General features: G+C 48.2%; 1 protein-coding gene across 1 annotated transcript in view; it reads left to right on the top strand.

Annotated features, from left to right (window-relative positions):
- Nucleotides 1-14840, top strand: part of DNTTIP2 (deoxynucleotidyltransferase terminal interacting protein 2) — a 94071-nt gene extending 79231 nt beyond the window's left edge. The window contains exon 7 of the mRNA XM_085605795.1: nt 13722-14840. Within this exon, the coding sequence (XP_085461921.1) occupies nt 13722-13815 (94 nt within the window). The 3' untranslated portion in view covers nt 13816-14840. The remainder of the gene's footprint in view (nt 1-13721) is intronic.
- Nucleotides 14841-15333: the final 493 nt, after the last annotated feature.

Below are 15333 nucleotides of genomic sequence, written 5' to 3'. Positions count from 1 at the left end.
CCACATCTAAGATCCAAAAGAAAACGGACTGTGAAGTGATAAAGAAAATCTTTGTGGTTTTGATAACAAACTAACATTTTCAACTAATGTCTGATTTAGTGGCTTTACTCCCTATGTTAGGTTTTACCTTTTTCTTTATTGGATGGTTGCATTCTTCCACTGCTGAAGTAGCAATATTGATTTCAGTTTCTTTCCGATGTTTGAGTGGCAGCTTCGACTTGGCACTCAGTGGGAGTGCATATTCATTCTCTCTCTCTCTCTCTCTCTCTCTCTCTCTCTCTCTCTCTCTCTCTCTCACTCTCACTCTCACTCTCACTCTCACTCTCACTCTCACTCTCTCTCTCTCTCTCTCTCTCTCTCTCTCTCTCTCTCTCTCACACACTCTCTCTCTCACACACTCTCTCACTCTCTCTCACTCTCACACACTCTCTCTCTCTCTCTCACTCTCACACACTCTCTCTCACTCTCACACACTCTCTCTCTCACTCTCACACACTCTCTCTCTCACTCTCACACACTCTCTCTCACTCTCTCTCACTCTCACACACTCTCTCTCACTCTCACACACTCTCTCTCACTCTCACACACTCTCACACACTCTCTCTCTCTCTCTCTCACTCTCACACACTCTCTCTCACTCTCACACACTCTCTCTCACTCTCACACACTCTCTCACACACTCTCTCACTCTCACACACTCTCTCTCACTCTCTCTCACTCTCACACACTCTCTCTCACTCTCTCTCACTCTCACACACTCTCTCTCACACTCTCACACACTCTCTCACTCTCACACACTCTCTCTCACACTCTCACACACTCTCTCACTCTCACACACTCTCTCTCACTCTCTCTCACTCTCACACTCTCTCTCACTCTCTCTCACTCTCACACACTCTCTCTCACTCTCACACACTCTCTCTCACTCTCACACACTCTCACACACTCTCTCTCTCTCTCTCTCACTCTCACACACTCTCTCTCACTCTCACACACTCTCTCTCACTCTCACACACTCTCTCTCTCTCTCTCTCACTCTCACACACTCTCTCTCACTCTCACACACTCTCTCTCTCACTCTCTCTCTCTCACTCTCTCTCACTCTCACACACTCTCTCTCACTCTCTCTCACTCTCACACACTCTCTCTCACTCTCTCTCACTCTCACACACTCTCTCTCACTCTCTCTCACTCTCACACACTCTCTCTCACTCTCTCTCACTCTCACACACTCTCTCTCACTCTCACACACTCTCTCTCACTCTCACACACTCTCTCTCTCTCTCTCACTCTCACACACTCTCTCTCACTCTCTCACACACTCTCTCTCTCACTCTCACACACTCTCTCTCTCACTCTCACACACTCTCTCTCTCTCTCTCTCACACTCTCTCTCTCTCTCTCACTCTCTCTCTCTCTGACACTCTCTCTCTCTGTCCATCTCTTGGGTTCTCATCTTTCTCTCTGTATCTTAATTGTGTGGCTGACGCTATAATGGCAGGTGCTGAATTCCTTGCCACCTAGAAAGATGCAGAGATTATACCCATTTAAAAAAAAAAAAACCTCAAATCTGACCCTGCGAATTTCAGGCCTATTAGCCTTGTAGACTCTAGCCAGAAAATATTCTGTAAACTGGTCCTCGATCGTCTACTAGCCTGGATCGATAAAGACATCCTGTACCAGTTCCAGGCTGGTTTTTGTCAATCAGGTTTTTAGTTTCCAACTCTGGTGGAAACAGGTAGATATAAATAGGGGTAGTATACACATCCCTTTTGTCGACCTTAAAGCAACATTTGACATGGTCCCCAGAAATAAACTTTGGCGTACCTGTAGAGACCTAGGGCTCGCTTGTACCCTCTGACATAATTTGTTTACATTGCGATAACTTAGTTCAAGCCCGTTTGGGAGTAGACTGGGAAACTATTGATCGCTTTAGGGTCGACAGGCTGCGTCCTTGCCCCCACACTGTTTATTCTTTTTATCAACAGCTGTGTCAACTTCCTTTTGGACTGCGACGATGTCTCCCCAGTACTCCAGGGTACAAAAATACCATCATTATTGTTCACAGATGACACACTGTTGATCCAAAAAAAAAAGGGAAAAGCTCCAAAAGGTATTAAGACTCTCCTAAGATTAAAATCTTTCTGTTCCAGCTCTGGCCTATTAACTTAAACAAAATGGGGGGGCGCTAGCGAGCCCGGAGCAAAATGGCCGCACCCTAGTGCAGCTCTGCTGGCCGAGATAAATATCCGTCAAATATCCGTCTCATCAGGCGCCATCCATGGCTGAACTGCGGCAATATCGCATGAAATAGCATTGTGAACTGTGTTGGCGGCTTCCCTGGGAACTCGGACTGCTTCAATCCGGCGTCAGCTCACCTTGACTTGCCGGCCTCGCCTGTGGTAAAATGGCGGCTCCCTGAGCTTGGACTGTTCCCTGCATCGCTGACGGCTGCTGCGGTGTGGCTGCTGTGGCCCGGTGGTGGCCTGCGGGACCCTTTGGTGCTCGGAATCGGCGTTGCGGCCCCCCGCGCTGCAGGTGAAGTCTGCTGCGGCCCGCCAGATTGCCAGACGGAGGGACGTGGGGACGGCGTCTGGCAGCCGGCCTCTGCTTCGGGCACCGGAGGAATCTGCGCGCGCGATCTCGCACTGGTGGTTGGCGAGCAACGAGCCGGGGCCTGAGGTGAGGCGGCGCGGAGCAGTGCAGGGGCCCTGACATACCGTGCTGAACTCTGGAGACCCCCGGGGAGCTGGCTGGGGCGGCTGGTGCGCACGAGTGCGGACGCTTGATGAGGCCACGTCTGTGATCTTGGCGCGGCGGCCGTTGGCTGACTGGCGGCGGGGGACTCCCTCTATCAACGCTCTGGGCCGCGCACAGCCGGGATGATGGTGATTTCCTGGTGCTAGCCCGCTCCTGCATCTGCCTTGCGCCTGGGACTGCGCTGTAGCGGCTGGGCGGTGGAGGTTGCCAGCTGGTGGTGGTCATCTAACCTCTGTGGTGCTGGCGATCTCTCCGGCGCACGTGGTGCGCTGCCATTGATGTCCTTGGAGGTTCCCGGGGACGTTCCTCGGATACCTGGCTGAACCCCTGTGTGCCAGGACGGTACTGTCCACGATTTTCCAGTATCACGCAGTGCTCGCATTTATACAGTGGTGACCGTGCCCCTGGCTGTCGCAGAGAGCAGCTCACCTCTCTGATCCCCTTGCATGGGACTGCGCCTGTCTTGTAGCCGCTGCATGGTGCTCACCTTTGCTACAGGCAATCTGCTGTGTAGTGTGCCTTGCATTTGTTGTCAGGCGGGCTGGGGTCTGTGTCGCACACCATTGACTTTGTCTGCGTGACGCAGTGGGTTTCGGGAGCTGGATTATATCTGTTTGAGTTGCGCTGGTTGCATCCTGCGGTAAGCAGATTTACTGCTCCTTAATACCTTGGCTGGCGCCTCAGTCCACAGGGTTGGTCACTAATAGTTAGTCAGAATGGGCAAGGTGGACAAACAGCAAACCAAGCTGCAGTTTGAGGCAAAAAAACATACTAAAGCCGCCACACCTGCTGTCTCAGGCTCTGACCCCGACTTGGAGGCTGGTGCAACCACGAAATTGGAGCGCATGATGCTCCGCATTCAACAGAGTCTGCACACTATTGACGCCAAGATCGACCACATCAACATGCGCATGGACACTATGGCCTCAAATTACAAAGCACGACTCGCAGATCGCGGAGGCTGAGCAGTGCATTTCTACAGCGGAGGACCGAGTGTAGGTGGTTAGTGCGTCATGTGCTAGCATGGAAAAAATACTGGAGGTGATCAGGGCCAAGAATGAGGACATTGAAGCCCGCTCCCGCAGGAATAATCTTCACATTACTGGGGTTGCGGAGAGTACCAACATTGGTTCCATGGAAACATATGTCGAAACAATGCTCACAACCCTGCTAGGAGCGGAGCACTTCTCGAAAGTGCTCATAGTTGAGCGAGCCCACCGCTCCCTGGCTGCTCGGCCGTTCCTGGGTACTCCGCCACGCCCTATAATCGCCAGATTGCTGAATTATAGGGACAGGGAATTGAGTATAGAGCTTTCCCCTGATTTCACGGTCGCAGTGCAGCAAGCTCGCCGATAATTCCAAACGGTTAAGAAGAAGCTACAAACCCTAAAAATCCAATATGCCATGCTCTACCCAGCGCGTCTACGTATCCAGCACAACAGGAAGGCGCGTATTTTCATGGCGCCAAAAGACGCGCCTCAATATATCCGGCGCCTTGAACGGCAGGAGGCACCGCGTGAAAGCGATGGGAACTCTGACACAGAAGACTGAGCCTGGGAGGCACTATTAGAGCTCAATATTACTGTTTTACTAGTCCTATGAGGACCATCTCTTATGTAATGAGGAGTCTGGTTGATATATGTTTTTGGGATAATGTATGCATATAATTGGATACCCATAGAAGACCATTCTCTGCTGGAGGGAACGTGTTCATAGCTAGAGGTTGGTGCAGTGGGGGTCTTGGTTCTGGGGAGTTCGCAGCACGAGTTGCTGTCTTATTGTTGGGTTGGGGGTAACAGCCACTGACAATTGAGGAAAGTTATGTATTGGTTAGCCTGCTTCTACATATCTCGGCCCACCCTGGTTTTGCTGGGGGCCGAAGGGCTACTAGCGACCCACAATACAGGAATACCCCAAAAGGTTTTGTTGGTTGATGAGGTTTCATTGGGCGACCTTATAGAGGCGCTGTTTTTCTTAATTTCATGCCCACAGTGGGCTGTGAAAAGTAGATTGTTTTGCTTCTGTTATGGTTATGGGGGGGTTTTCTATGTATGTTCTCTGCTGCTGTGGGTGGTTGGGGATCTATATGGTATGGTATTGGTGTTGGCTGGTCTGGTATAACGCACATGGGGTGGTGTGCTTCATGTTTTCTAGATTGCATGGTACGCTATATGAGTGGGGAGTGCGCGTCTGACAGATATGCAACAGTCTAACATTTCCTGGATTAGCTGGAATGTGCGGGTCTTAACAATGCCAAAAAGAGGGGGTTTGGTGAAACTGGGACTTTCTTTCATATCCTTTGGGGTTGTCGGCGGATAGAAGCATATTGGAGAGATGTGCACCGGGTTGTGCGGACCGTGCTGGGCGTAGACATCCACCCAGAGGCGCGAAGGTGCCTGCTAAATGTCTGGGAGCCGAATGACCTCAACGCGTACACTCAGCAGTGGGCTACGCTGGCGTTTATGGTAGCGAAGAGGAACATCGCGCAGTTGTGGGGTGCGGCGCAGTCACCCGGGCTTGGGAAGTGGAGAGAGGATCTCGATTGGTGCATGTGGAGGGAGAAGTCGGTGTTTGTTGCCAGGGGCTGCCCCGGAAAGTGGGTCAAGGTATGGGGTGCTTGGAACCACTATAGAGGCGATATATGTCCCCCACCGAGCAGACAGGTGGTAGATGAGGCTCGTGCGTCCCCCTGACCGCTAGGGAAATTTGCTGATAAAATGTCTTGTTATGTGCATTCTTGTGACCATTTGTACCTTGCTCTCGCCTGTAACTAAACATTTGTGGAATGGCTGTCGAATTGGTTTAATAAAAAGATTTACAAAAAAAAAAACAATGCCAAAAAAGTGAGACAGGTGTTAGCTTATTTAGATCGGCATCGTGTCCACATTGCTCTATTGCAAGAGACACATCTCACTAGTCAGTGTCTCCCGGACTGCCAGTAGATGGGCGGCGGTGGGGCTGGCCGCCTCGTACTCTTCTTATGCGCGGGGAGTGATGATCCTTGTTAAGAAGGGTGTTCCGTTTGTCCCAACACATGTGGATGAGGATGCTGAGGGACGCATTAGAATAGTGCAGGGTATGCTCTATAACACGAAACTGACCATTGTAAATTGGTACGGTCCTAATGTGGATGATCCCACCTTTTTTGATGCCATATGGTGTAAACTCTACCAATTACCGCCTGCGGCGGTTATCTGTGGGGGTGACCTTAATGTGGTTTTAGACCCTGCGTTGGATCGGAGGACTGCGACGGTTTTGGCCCCCCGGCGTGCTGCTAGGGCTGTACAGGATGGGATGAGGTCCCTGAATCTTACGGACATCTGGCGCCTTAGGCACCCGCATAATAGAGAGGGTACATGTCACTCATATGCACGACAGTCCTGGTCCTGCTTGGACTACTGGCTGGGTACGCCGGAGGTCTGTACCTGGACCACCTCGGTGAGGCACCTGCCGCAGATACTGTCGGATCATTCGCCGGTGGTACTGGACATGGCGTTGCCGTCTTGCACTCCTCCGCCCTTTCAGTGGAGGTTACAATCGACATCATTGCTAGATCAGGTATTTAAGGGGGGAATCCGGGAGGCTATCTCTGATTACTTTGCGCTCAATTCAGGGTCTGTTCCGACTATGGAATTGTTGTGGGAAGCATTTAAAGTAACTTTACGGGGGAACTGTATTAGTCTTCAGGCCGGGGTCTTAAAGGCATTGCGCCGCGCCATTACTGTGCTAGAAAAGGAACTCAGTGCTCTAGAACGAGAGTACGAGGATCGAGCAAACCCTGGCACGTTGCCGCTTATTAAGGGGAAAATAGTAGAATACAATGCAACAGCTGACCAAGAGATAAACCATCTTGTCGCGTCGTTGTAAGGCACGATATTATGGGGAGGGAGGCCGGCCGGGTGTTGGCCAGTCGTATACTGGAGCCCCAGAAGAGAGTGCATGTGGTTCAGTCGATCACCACTGACACGGGCACATACTATAATAAGCCCAATATTTTACGTGCCTTTACGGACTATTATGCATATGCTCATAGGCCTGTAGCTGACGCAGCGGAGCTCAAGCACTATCTTGAGGACGTTGCTTTGGTAAGGCTGTCACGTAGACAGCAAGACTTTCTAATGCACCCGCTTACATTGGGTGAAGTGCGGGATGCTATAGCAGCTTTGCCGAATGGAAAGGCTGCAGGCACTGACTGCTTGCCGGCTGAATTCTATAAAGAATATGTAGACCAGTTGGCTCCGTGTCTCTTGCAACTATATGAGGAGGCGTGTGAGGCTCAGTGCTTGCCGCCCACCATCCGGGAGGCGCTGATGGTTGCACTTTTAAAGCCAGGGAAGACTCCGGAGAGCTGTGAGTCTTACCGCCCCTTATCTCTTATCAACACTGATATTAAAATTCTGGCATAGGTGTTAGCCACCCGACTGCAATTGCTTCATCCTGATATGGTCCTTCTGGATCAATCGGGCTTTGTTCCCACTTGGTCCACGTCGCATAATTTACGGACGCTTTTTGCTGTTATGCACGTTCTGGAACCCAAACTGCCGGCGGTGGCAGTTCTTCTAGACGCTGCGAAAGCGTACGATTCAATATCCTGGTCATATATAGGCCTGGGCGGTTAATTCCTTTCCGCTCACGGAATTTGCGCAATTTCGGTTATTTCGCGTTCCGCGGAGAACGCAAAATTGCCCAAAATTCTGCTTTCCGCGACTTCGCGAAATTTTTTCTTGTTCGCGTTCTCAAAATGCGTGTTCGCGAAATATTTCTCCCCAAGCACGCAAACAGCAACTGTGAACAGGAAAAAAGCATCGCGAACATGCAATTCCGCGTGTTCGCGGAATTTCTGCGTGTTCGCGGAGATTTTTTACCGTTTCGCGGAGATTTGCGTAACGCGATTGCGCAAATTCCGCCCACCCCATGTCATATATGATCACGGTCCTGCATCGCATGGGGGTTCCCTTTGCTTTCACGAATTGGATTCAATTATTATATACTAATCCGGTGACCCGGGTTCGGATTAATGGGCAGTTATCCGACGTAATTCCTATTCAGCGGGGCACACGACAGGGGTGCCCGCTATCGCCACTGTTATTTGCCCTGGTGTTGGAGCCCCTGGCTTGTATCTTGCGTCAGCGCCATCCCCAGACGGCTTGCGATTTTTGCAGCGTCCGCTTGCAGTCTCCATGTATGCGGATGACATGGTGTTGTATGTCCGGGAGCCGGAGAGGTTTCTCGCGCAGCTCATCCGTGAATATGTTCGATTTGAACGCTTCTGGTCCAAGTCAACCATACTGCCGCTCACGGAGAGCACGCGGCCATTTGACGTGGACTATCCCTTAACGTGGTGCTCGGATACGGTAAAATATTTGGGAATTTGGCTGTGTAGGGATCCGCAGGCCGTCATACGGGCTAACTTCGGAACGGCCGTCACGCGACTGGAGGACCAGGTGAACGGGTGGATCAAATTGCCGCTCTCTTTTGCAGATCGGATAGCGCTGATGAAAATGGTGGTTCTCCCGCTTTTTTTGTATCTTTTTCTGAATATCCCAGTGCACCTACCACAGCACTTTTTAGGTCTCGCCTGAGCCAGCGCTTTAGCGCTGCTCTCGCGAGAGCTTTTGTAAAAGGGGGATCTGGAAGTGCAAACTAGTGCTTTTCAGGCCTCCAAATACAGTGCATGTGCGCCGGGCGCGCGCACCATTTGGCAGCCTGAAAAGCACTGCCTGATCACTTTCGCGGCCGCTTTGATGTCCTCAGTGAGCCGCGCGGCCACTGAACATCAAAGCGGCCGCGAAAGTGATCAGGCAGGCTGCCAGCCTGCGTGCCTCTCTCCCCTACCCCCTCCCTTATCCCACTTCCTGCTTGTTGTTTTCTTCTGTGCAGCTCGCTCACCTCCATGCCACCACAGAGACAGTCATTAGCCTGCCTTAACAAAGTAAACAGCGTGGCACACCGATCTTTATCATATGTTTTTTTCAAACTTTGGCTTCAACAATGACGGCCGCGACTTTCCTTCTTCTGCTGGCTATCCAAACTCTATCTCAGTCTTTCACTCACTCATCCTGATGCCTCTCCAATTTCACAGCCCCCATCTCTCCCCATCCCGATCCCCTACACTGATCCCCACCCATGCACTAATCATGAAACTTTCCGGCGGTCGCTCGCTGGCACAGGCTTTTCGGCCCTCTCCACGCTCACTCGCCATTGCAAAGCTGGTATTGCTGGTGGCCCTGCTTGACTCCACGCTTCAGCTTAAACAACGGCGACTGCACATTTCTTTTCTTTGCGTGGTTTGCCCAGCTCCATGCCACCACGGAGACAGTAATTTGCATGGCCTAAACAAGTAAGCGCCTCCGCTGGTCATTGATCATGTCATGCAGCTGTTGTGATTACTGTCCGGGTTTATCCTAATGGAATACATTCTGCATGTTTTTGTGTGTATTCACTCAGTCATCTGTTAGTCATACCTTATATGTACTGTGTGTATGCGCGCCTTTTGTGACTGCTGTACAAGCAGTCTCCGGTGTGTGTGTTTATGCGCCGACTGCTCTGGGTGCATGCCATAATCATTATGTCTTGTACTCTGCGTTATCCGTTGGCATGATGCATCTATTCCCAGAGTAGGGGAACAGAGTGATCTCTGTATTCTGTTTGCCCTCTCCAGGTGTGCTATGTCTGTAAACTATGATTTCTCTGTATGCACACTGCGTGTATGGTAGCTGAAAACATGTTTTTGAGGGCGGCTCTCAGAATACCCCAAAGCACCCCTTTGATCTTTAAACAAGGCTTCGGCATCCAGTCCATCTCGTCCCTAGTGCGCCGTAGACCCATACAATTTTGGTTGCGAGTTTGGTGCACTCCTGAGCTGTGACATTGTAAGGCAGGCTTAAGTGTCATAATGGATAGGCAAAAAAGAGGGGCGATTTTACCCTGGTTGAAATTTGTAAAGCTGGCTCTCTATTCCCTGGGCAAGCCAGAGTACTGGCTAGACATAACCCCCATCTTCTGCTAAAAAGCTGAAGTCCCCTTACTGTGAACGTGAGGAGATGAAGTCGATTAATCACCAAAACTCTAGGTGTCTTACTGACTGTTTTCTAAGGTTAAATCCCTTCTCCCCCTCCAAGGCTTATATGGATGAGAACGATCCACCCTTAACTAAAGCCCTTTATATAAGGTTTAGGCTGGGCACCCTCCCATTGGTTTCTTTCACTGCTAAATGAATGGGTGACCCAGGAGTAGCAAACTTTGTCCAGCATGCAAAGGGTGTGATGAAACCGGTGACATCTGCTGTTTATACGTTCTATCAACTCCAAGCACCATACGGGTTGGATTATCCCATTATGCCATCTACTAGGTGTTTGTCTGCACTGGTGTAGGAAGCTGGCTCTATGCACACTATACTCTACTTTGGTATAGTATATACAGAGTCCAGTGGAACCCCAAAGATATAGAGGTAAAAGTAGATAATACCTTACTCTCTATTTGTGGTAGTGTGGGCGAGCAGTAAGGCTTTATCAGAGGGTACTGTTAAGCATTTATTGTACACCATCTGGCAAGGAATGATGTCAGACACTCAGACTGAACTCAGACCAACTTTGTTTGTATAAAAATATTTAGTTATTTTATTTCTAGAACCAATCCAGGCCTGGTGCAGGTAAGTGAAATAATACTTTGCAAAATCGATGCAGTGAATTACAATTGAATGCAGGTACAAATGCAGTTGGTTGAGTTACAGGTAAGACAACAGCTCAACATTACTTTTGAGTTACTTTGTAGATTACTGTGTACGTTACTTCTTGGATTACTTTTTAACTGACTTTGGCTAATGTGTGATATGCCTAGATATCACAGACATTTCCTAGACTAAAGGTAAGTAATTCACTTTTTACACATAAGCAGTTTTTCAAGGTTTCAAATAAACCAACTCAACACTTAGAAGAATTTTTAAAGAAAAACAGTCAGTGCAATTCAATGGGAAGAAATTAAGTTATCGGTTTACAGGTAAGTACTTGTTTGTGGGATTTGCGTTTCTGGGGTTAGACCCGGGGTCGAGGATGCACTCTTAGAACACCCTCAGCGGCACTAGGGCGTCCAGGTGCTGAGGCCTAATGTTATCCAATGGGGGATCAGGGGCTTCCGGTTGGTAGCTGCTTACAAGCAGCCCACAAGGTTGTGAGAGCAAAGCTCCTGGTGTTAAGTTCAAGGCGTAGGGGGATCCGAGTTAGCACACAAGGTGCGCCCGCAGCGTCTGGGGCGGCTGGTTGTAGGGTACTGTTTTTGCATTGGGTGCGATGTTGATTTCAATGGGGATTCTCCGGTTGCAACAAACACTGCCACCTCAAGGATGAATATCTTCTGGAGGTGACCACCGGTGGGGGAGGTAAGTTGGAATGCCTATGGATCCAGGGACACCTTCGGTTAGGCCAACCAAGGCGGAGGGACGTTGGGGTCAGGGGTGTCTTTAGGCGTCTGATTTTTCGTACCGGCCTCAGTCGCGGAGATCCTCCAGAAAGGGGCTGCAGTCGTCGATTGGAGTTTTGTGGCAGGTCTGAGATCACCAGATCTCAGGTCAAGATCACCAGGGAAACCTTCTCATGGTGTTGGGTCACTCAAACTTGGGGCATGGGTGTCCGGTGCAGACCCTCAGATTTGGACAGAGCCAGAGTCTGTGGATTAGCAAATCTGGTGCTCACGGGAGACAAAGTCTTCGTTTGGGAAGGCCAGGCAGGGCCTCCAGGTTCTTGGGGGCTGCTGGCTGCAGGACATGCTGGGACTTCGCTGGTGACCATCGAAGTAGGGTTGGGGCTAAGTCAGTGGGTGTCCTCCTCCTTCTTAGTTCAGCATGGCTTCTTCGACCCTTCTTCTTGTCTGAGGTGGCAAGGTTTGGGGTTGTCCCTAAATACTAGATTTAGGGGCGTTACAGGTAGGTACAGGTCTGGCCCAATGGGTCTCTTTCTTTGGGTGGGTACACCCCTTATTATGCCACCCTCCAGTGGGAGGGGGGCATACGCTTCACTCTGGTTGGCTGGGTCCCCCACCCACCCCATCTGCAAGATGGCATGGACTGAGAGTTGTGCTTCACCTTGCCTCTCCCACCTGAGGGGTGGTGTTGGCAAAGATGGGCACACCTCTCCTCCTACCTTGATTTTCCCGCCGATTCTCCCATCCAAAGTGGGCGTCATAATCAGTGGGGGCCAATTGCTGGGAGCAGCAAATGGCTGGGGCAACTCACAAAGGCGGCAAACCTTTGAAGCTCACTTTTTGTGGACCCTGCCCATCCTGGGGGAGGAGACTTGGCACTTCGTCCCAGGATTTGCATTGTTTCTGGACCCCAAGAGCGGCAGGCTCTCGACCCAGGGGTCCAGAAACATGTCTGGTGGTGGCAGCTGGCAAGCAGCCACTCGGCCAAGACACTAGTTAGGTCGTTTTTCAGGGGGCATCTCTAAGATTCCCTCGGAGTGCATTTTTCATTAAATCCGACCCTGGCATCAGTGTGGGTTTAATGTGCTGAGAAGTTTGATACCAACCCTTCCAGTTTTAAATAAAGCCATTATGATGCTGTGGAGTTCGTAATCCCAGCACCATATACTCTTTATGGCATTATTGTTCTTACAATGTCCGATAGTTGACTTAGACACTGTAGGTGTACAGGGCTCATGCATCTTTACCCTCACCGCTGGTATAGTGCACCCAGCTAGAGGGGTGGCTTACCTATGCCAGGGCAGTGGTTTGTAGGCATGGCACACCGGGATGTGTGCCATGTCAACTCTTCACTTTGTCTGCACCAAAATGTGTGTGTAGGTGTGTATGTAGGTAGGTAGGTTCAGGGCCTCTAAGGGTGGCACAATATGTGCTGCAGCCCTTAGAGACCTTCCCTGGTCACCGTGCCCTAGCTACCTATGGTACCTTTTACAGGAGACTTACATGTGGCCAGAGAGTTGCCAATTGGATGTTGCAACAGTGCAGTTTAGAGAAAGAACATAGGCCCGGGGTATCTGGTTTACAGGAATCCAGGGCACACTCCGTCAAAGTACATAAACAGTTTGTCAAAAAGTGGGGGCAATGATGCAGAAAGGGGCATTTCCTACAACGGGCTGCTGTGATAATCTGCAGTGCTGACACTACCCCTTTTTTTGTCTTCTCAATTGCCAAGTTTTTAGAGAGCATTTAGCCAATCTGAGGTAAAATCATTTTGCCCTCTGCCCCTATTGGTCACGATCACCTCCAATCTGTTGATGCTCCAGAATTAAACCCACTAGGTACCAGTTTAACCCGGTTCCAAGGTTGAGCTGATAGCTACCAGAAATTTCAATTGGATAGTTTATCAACTGTTTTTTTAGCTTAGCCTTTGATGACCAGAACATTACTTACTTTTTGCACTCCGAAATGTGACCCATTCTAGATGTGTGCATCCTTTGAGTCATCTTGAAGACGTGATTATTTCTTTTCTTATGCAAGATTATTTTAACAAACATTTATCACATGGTTTTACTGCTCCTTATGACATTTGTCACCTTTCTTATGTATTTATTAGTATATTTTACAAATTATTCTTAACAGTTGTATAAATAACTTGATGAGAGAGACCGGGACGGACGTGCTTTTGCCTTTTTGGTGCAGTAATACATAACTAAAATACCTCATAGGCTGACTGTCTTGGGATCTGCATCTCAATATCCCCCTCCCTTCCTTGTGCTAGTCTGTCCATTTTTTTTTATGTATTTCTGACTAGTTTGTATTGGTGCGAACTTGCAGACTTGTTGATTTTCACAGTGTGTTTTTGTCAAAGATATTTCTATTTGTAGGTCACAGATTGCTTTTCATAGTTAATTTATTTATGTATTTATATTTCTTACCGACTAGTGCATAGTGCCTATTGCTTTGTTTCGATGCTTCTGTTTTTACACGTAGGTAATGGGATTCATCATGTTTGCATTTATAATGCCATGTTTTTGTTTACCTAGATACAACAAAAAGAAATACCAGGAGATAATGACAGAAAAAGCCGCTTTTGCAGCAGGAAAGAAGAATCGTAAAAAGAAAACCTTTCGGACATAAAACATTTTCAACAATTTTGGCCTTCTCTCCCCTGTGCGGCAGTGGTACATTTAGGTTGTCTAGCATTTCCTCGTACCATTGTGTGCAATAAAGACTGTTCATTACTACATTAGATGTTTGTTTTAACATCTAAGGTATCATACGGATTTTAATTATCTGGACTACATTTAAAGCTGAACATCAGCTGCTTAAACTACTTTTGAGTGTAAGCACACGTGCTGTGTGAAATATTTTTCGCATATTCCTTCCCTAGACTCCAAATTAACACAATTTTACAAATTTTGAAATTATGTCCTGTAGCTGCCAATGATAGAGAATACACACACAGGAGAACTTAATGAATTTAAAAAATGGATTATATATAATCTGTGCTGTGTGACTTGGAAGGAAAAACTGGGTGTGACAAACGTTTACGATTTATTAAGATGGCATACTTGTGTTAAAAAATACTTGTACATTTCTGTAAAATAGCTGTAACTTTCAAAGCGCTTACCCAAAACTTTACACGAATTCCAATAAAAATAAAGTGGGCTTAACGATTCATTCAACTAAAAAGATTAAAGACTAAGTATGTTAGAATGAAGGACATCTGGTGCAAAATTTTGGGCCTCAGACATTCACGATTCTTTGGACGTTCAGGTTAGTAGTTGACTTAAAAAATGAATGTTAATAGCTTTAATTCTATTTATATGTGGGCGGGAGAGAGATATGCTGGGGGCTTCTCAGGCACCTCTAAATGGAGTATATATGGAAGGGCTCGAAATTTCCCTTCCCTACAAAAAAATCCCATCTTTTTTCCATTTCAGGCATACAAAACAGCAAAACTGTCTATCCTGAAGATTTGTTGCAGTTTTAAACCTGTGTTATATGAAGAGATGTTTTTCAGTACAAACATGCTACATTTTTGGACTGTGTAGAACATGTATTCAAATTAATGTAAATCCAACATGCAAATAATGGAACGATAGAGATTCTGTACTTAAATTGTTCCGTTACTTGATTAAACAAATGGAACACGAAGGCAAGATGGTGTTTTTGTCTTTTCTGTGGAGGGCATAGAGTTTTGCAGACCTTTAATTTCTTTGGCAAGGTAGCCATAAAATTCCATGCCTTAAATTTTGCGATCAAATCGCTTCCACCACAAACTGCAAAGTCCGCTATTGGGTAGGTGCTGTGTGGAATCCTCCAAATTTGTTTTTTCAGTTACAAATTTGGTTTTTTTGTATTCGGTTTTGTGGGGTAGTTTTATCTTGGGATGGTCGCACACTGGGAAAGACACCAGTGAGTTTCTCTTTACCTGCTCACTGCTCTGGCCCCAACCCTGCATAGCAGGAGAATGTTATGTGAATTTGTAGAGCTCAACTAATCACACGTGAGAGTATCCAGGTGCTGAATGAGCAGACTGCTCCCACATGTTTTTTTAACTTCTAAAATGTCTCCTGCGACATCAGATTAGGAGCAAAAGTTGTAATATGAACAAACTTGTTATTCTTCCTTTGTTTTGATTGCTGACTATTA

This window comes from Triturus cristatus, chromosome 1_2 (genome assembly GCF_964204655.1).
Source record: "Triturus cristatus chromosome 1_2, aTriCri1.1, whole genome shotgun sequence".
Taxonomy (NCBI): Eukaryota; Metazoa; Chordata; class Amphibia; order Caudata; family Salamandridae; genus Triturus; species Triturus cristatus.
Note: the sequence above shows the minus strand (reverse complement) of the source record. Positions and strands in the feature narration are given on the sequence as shown.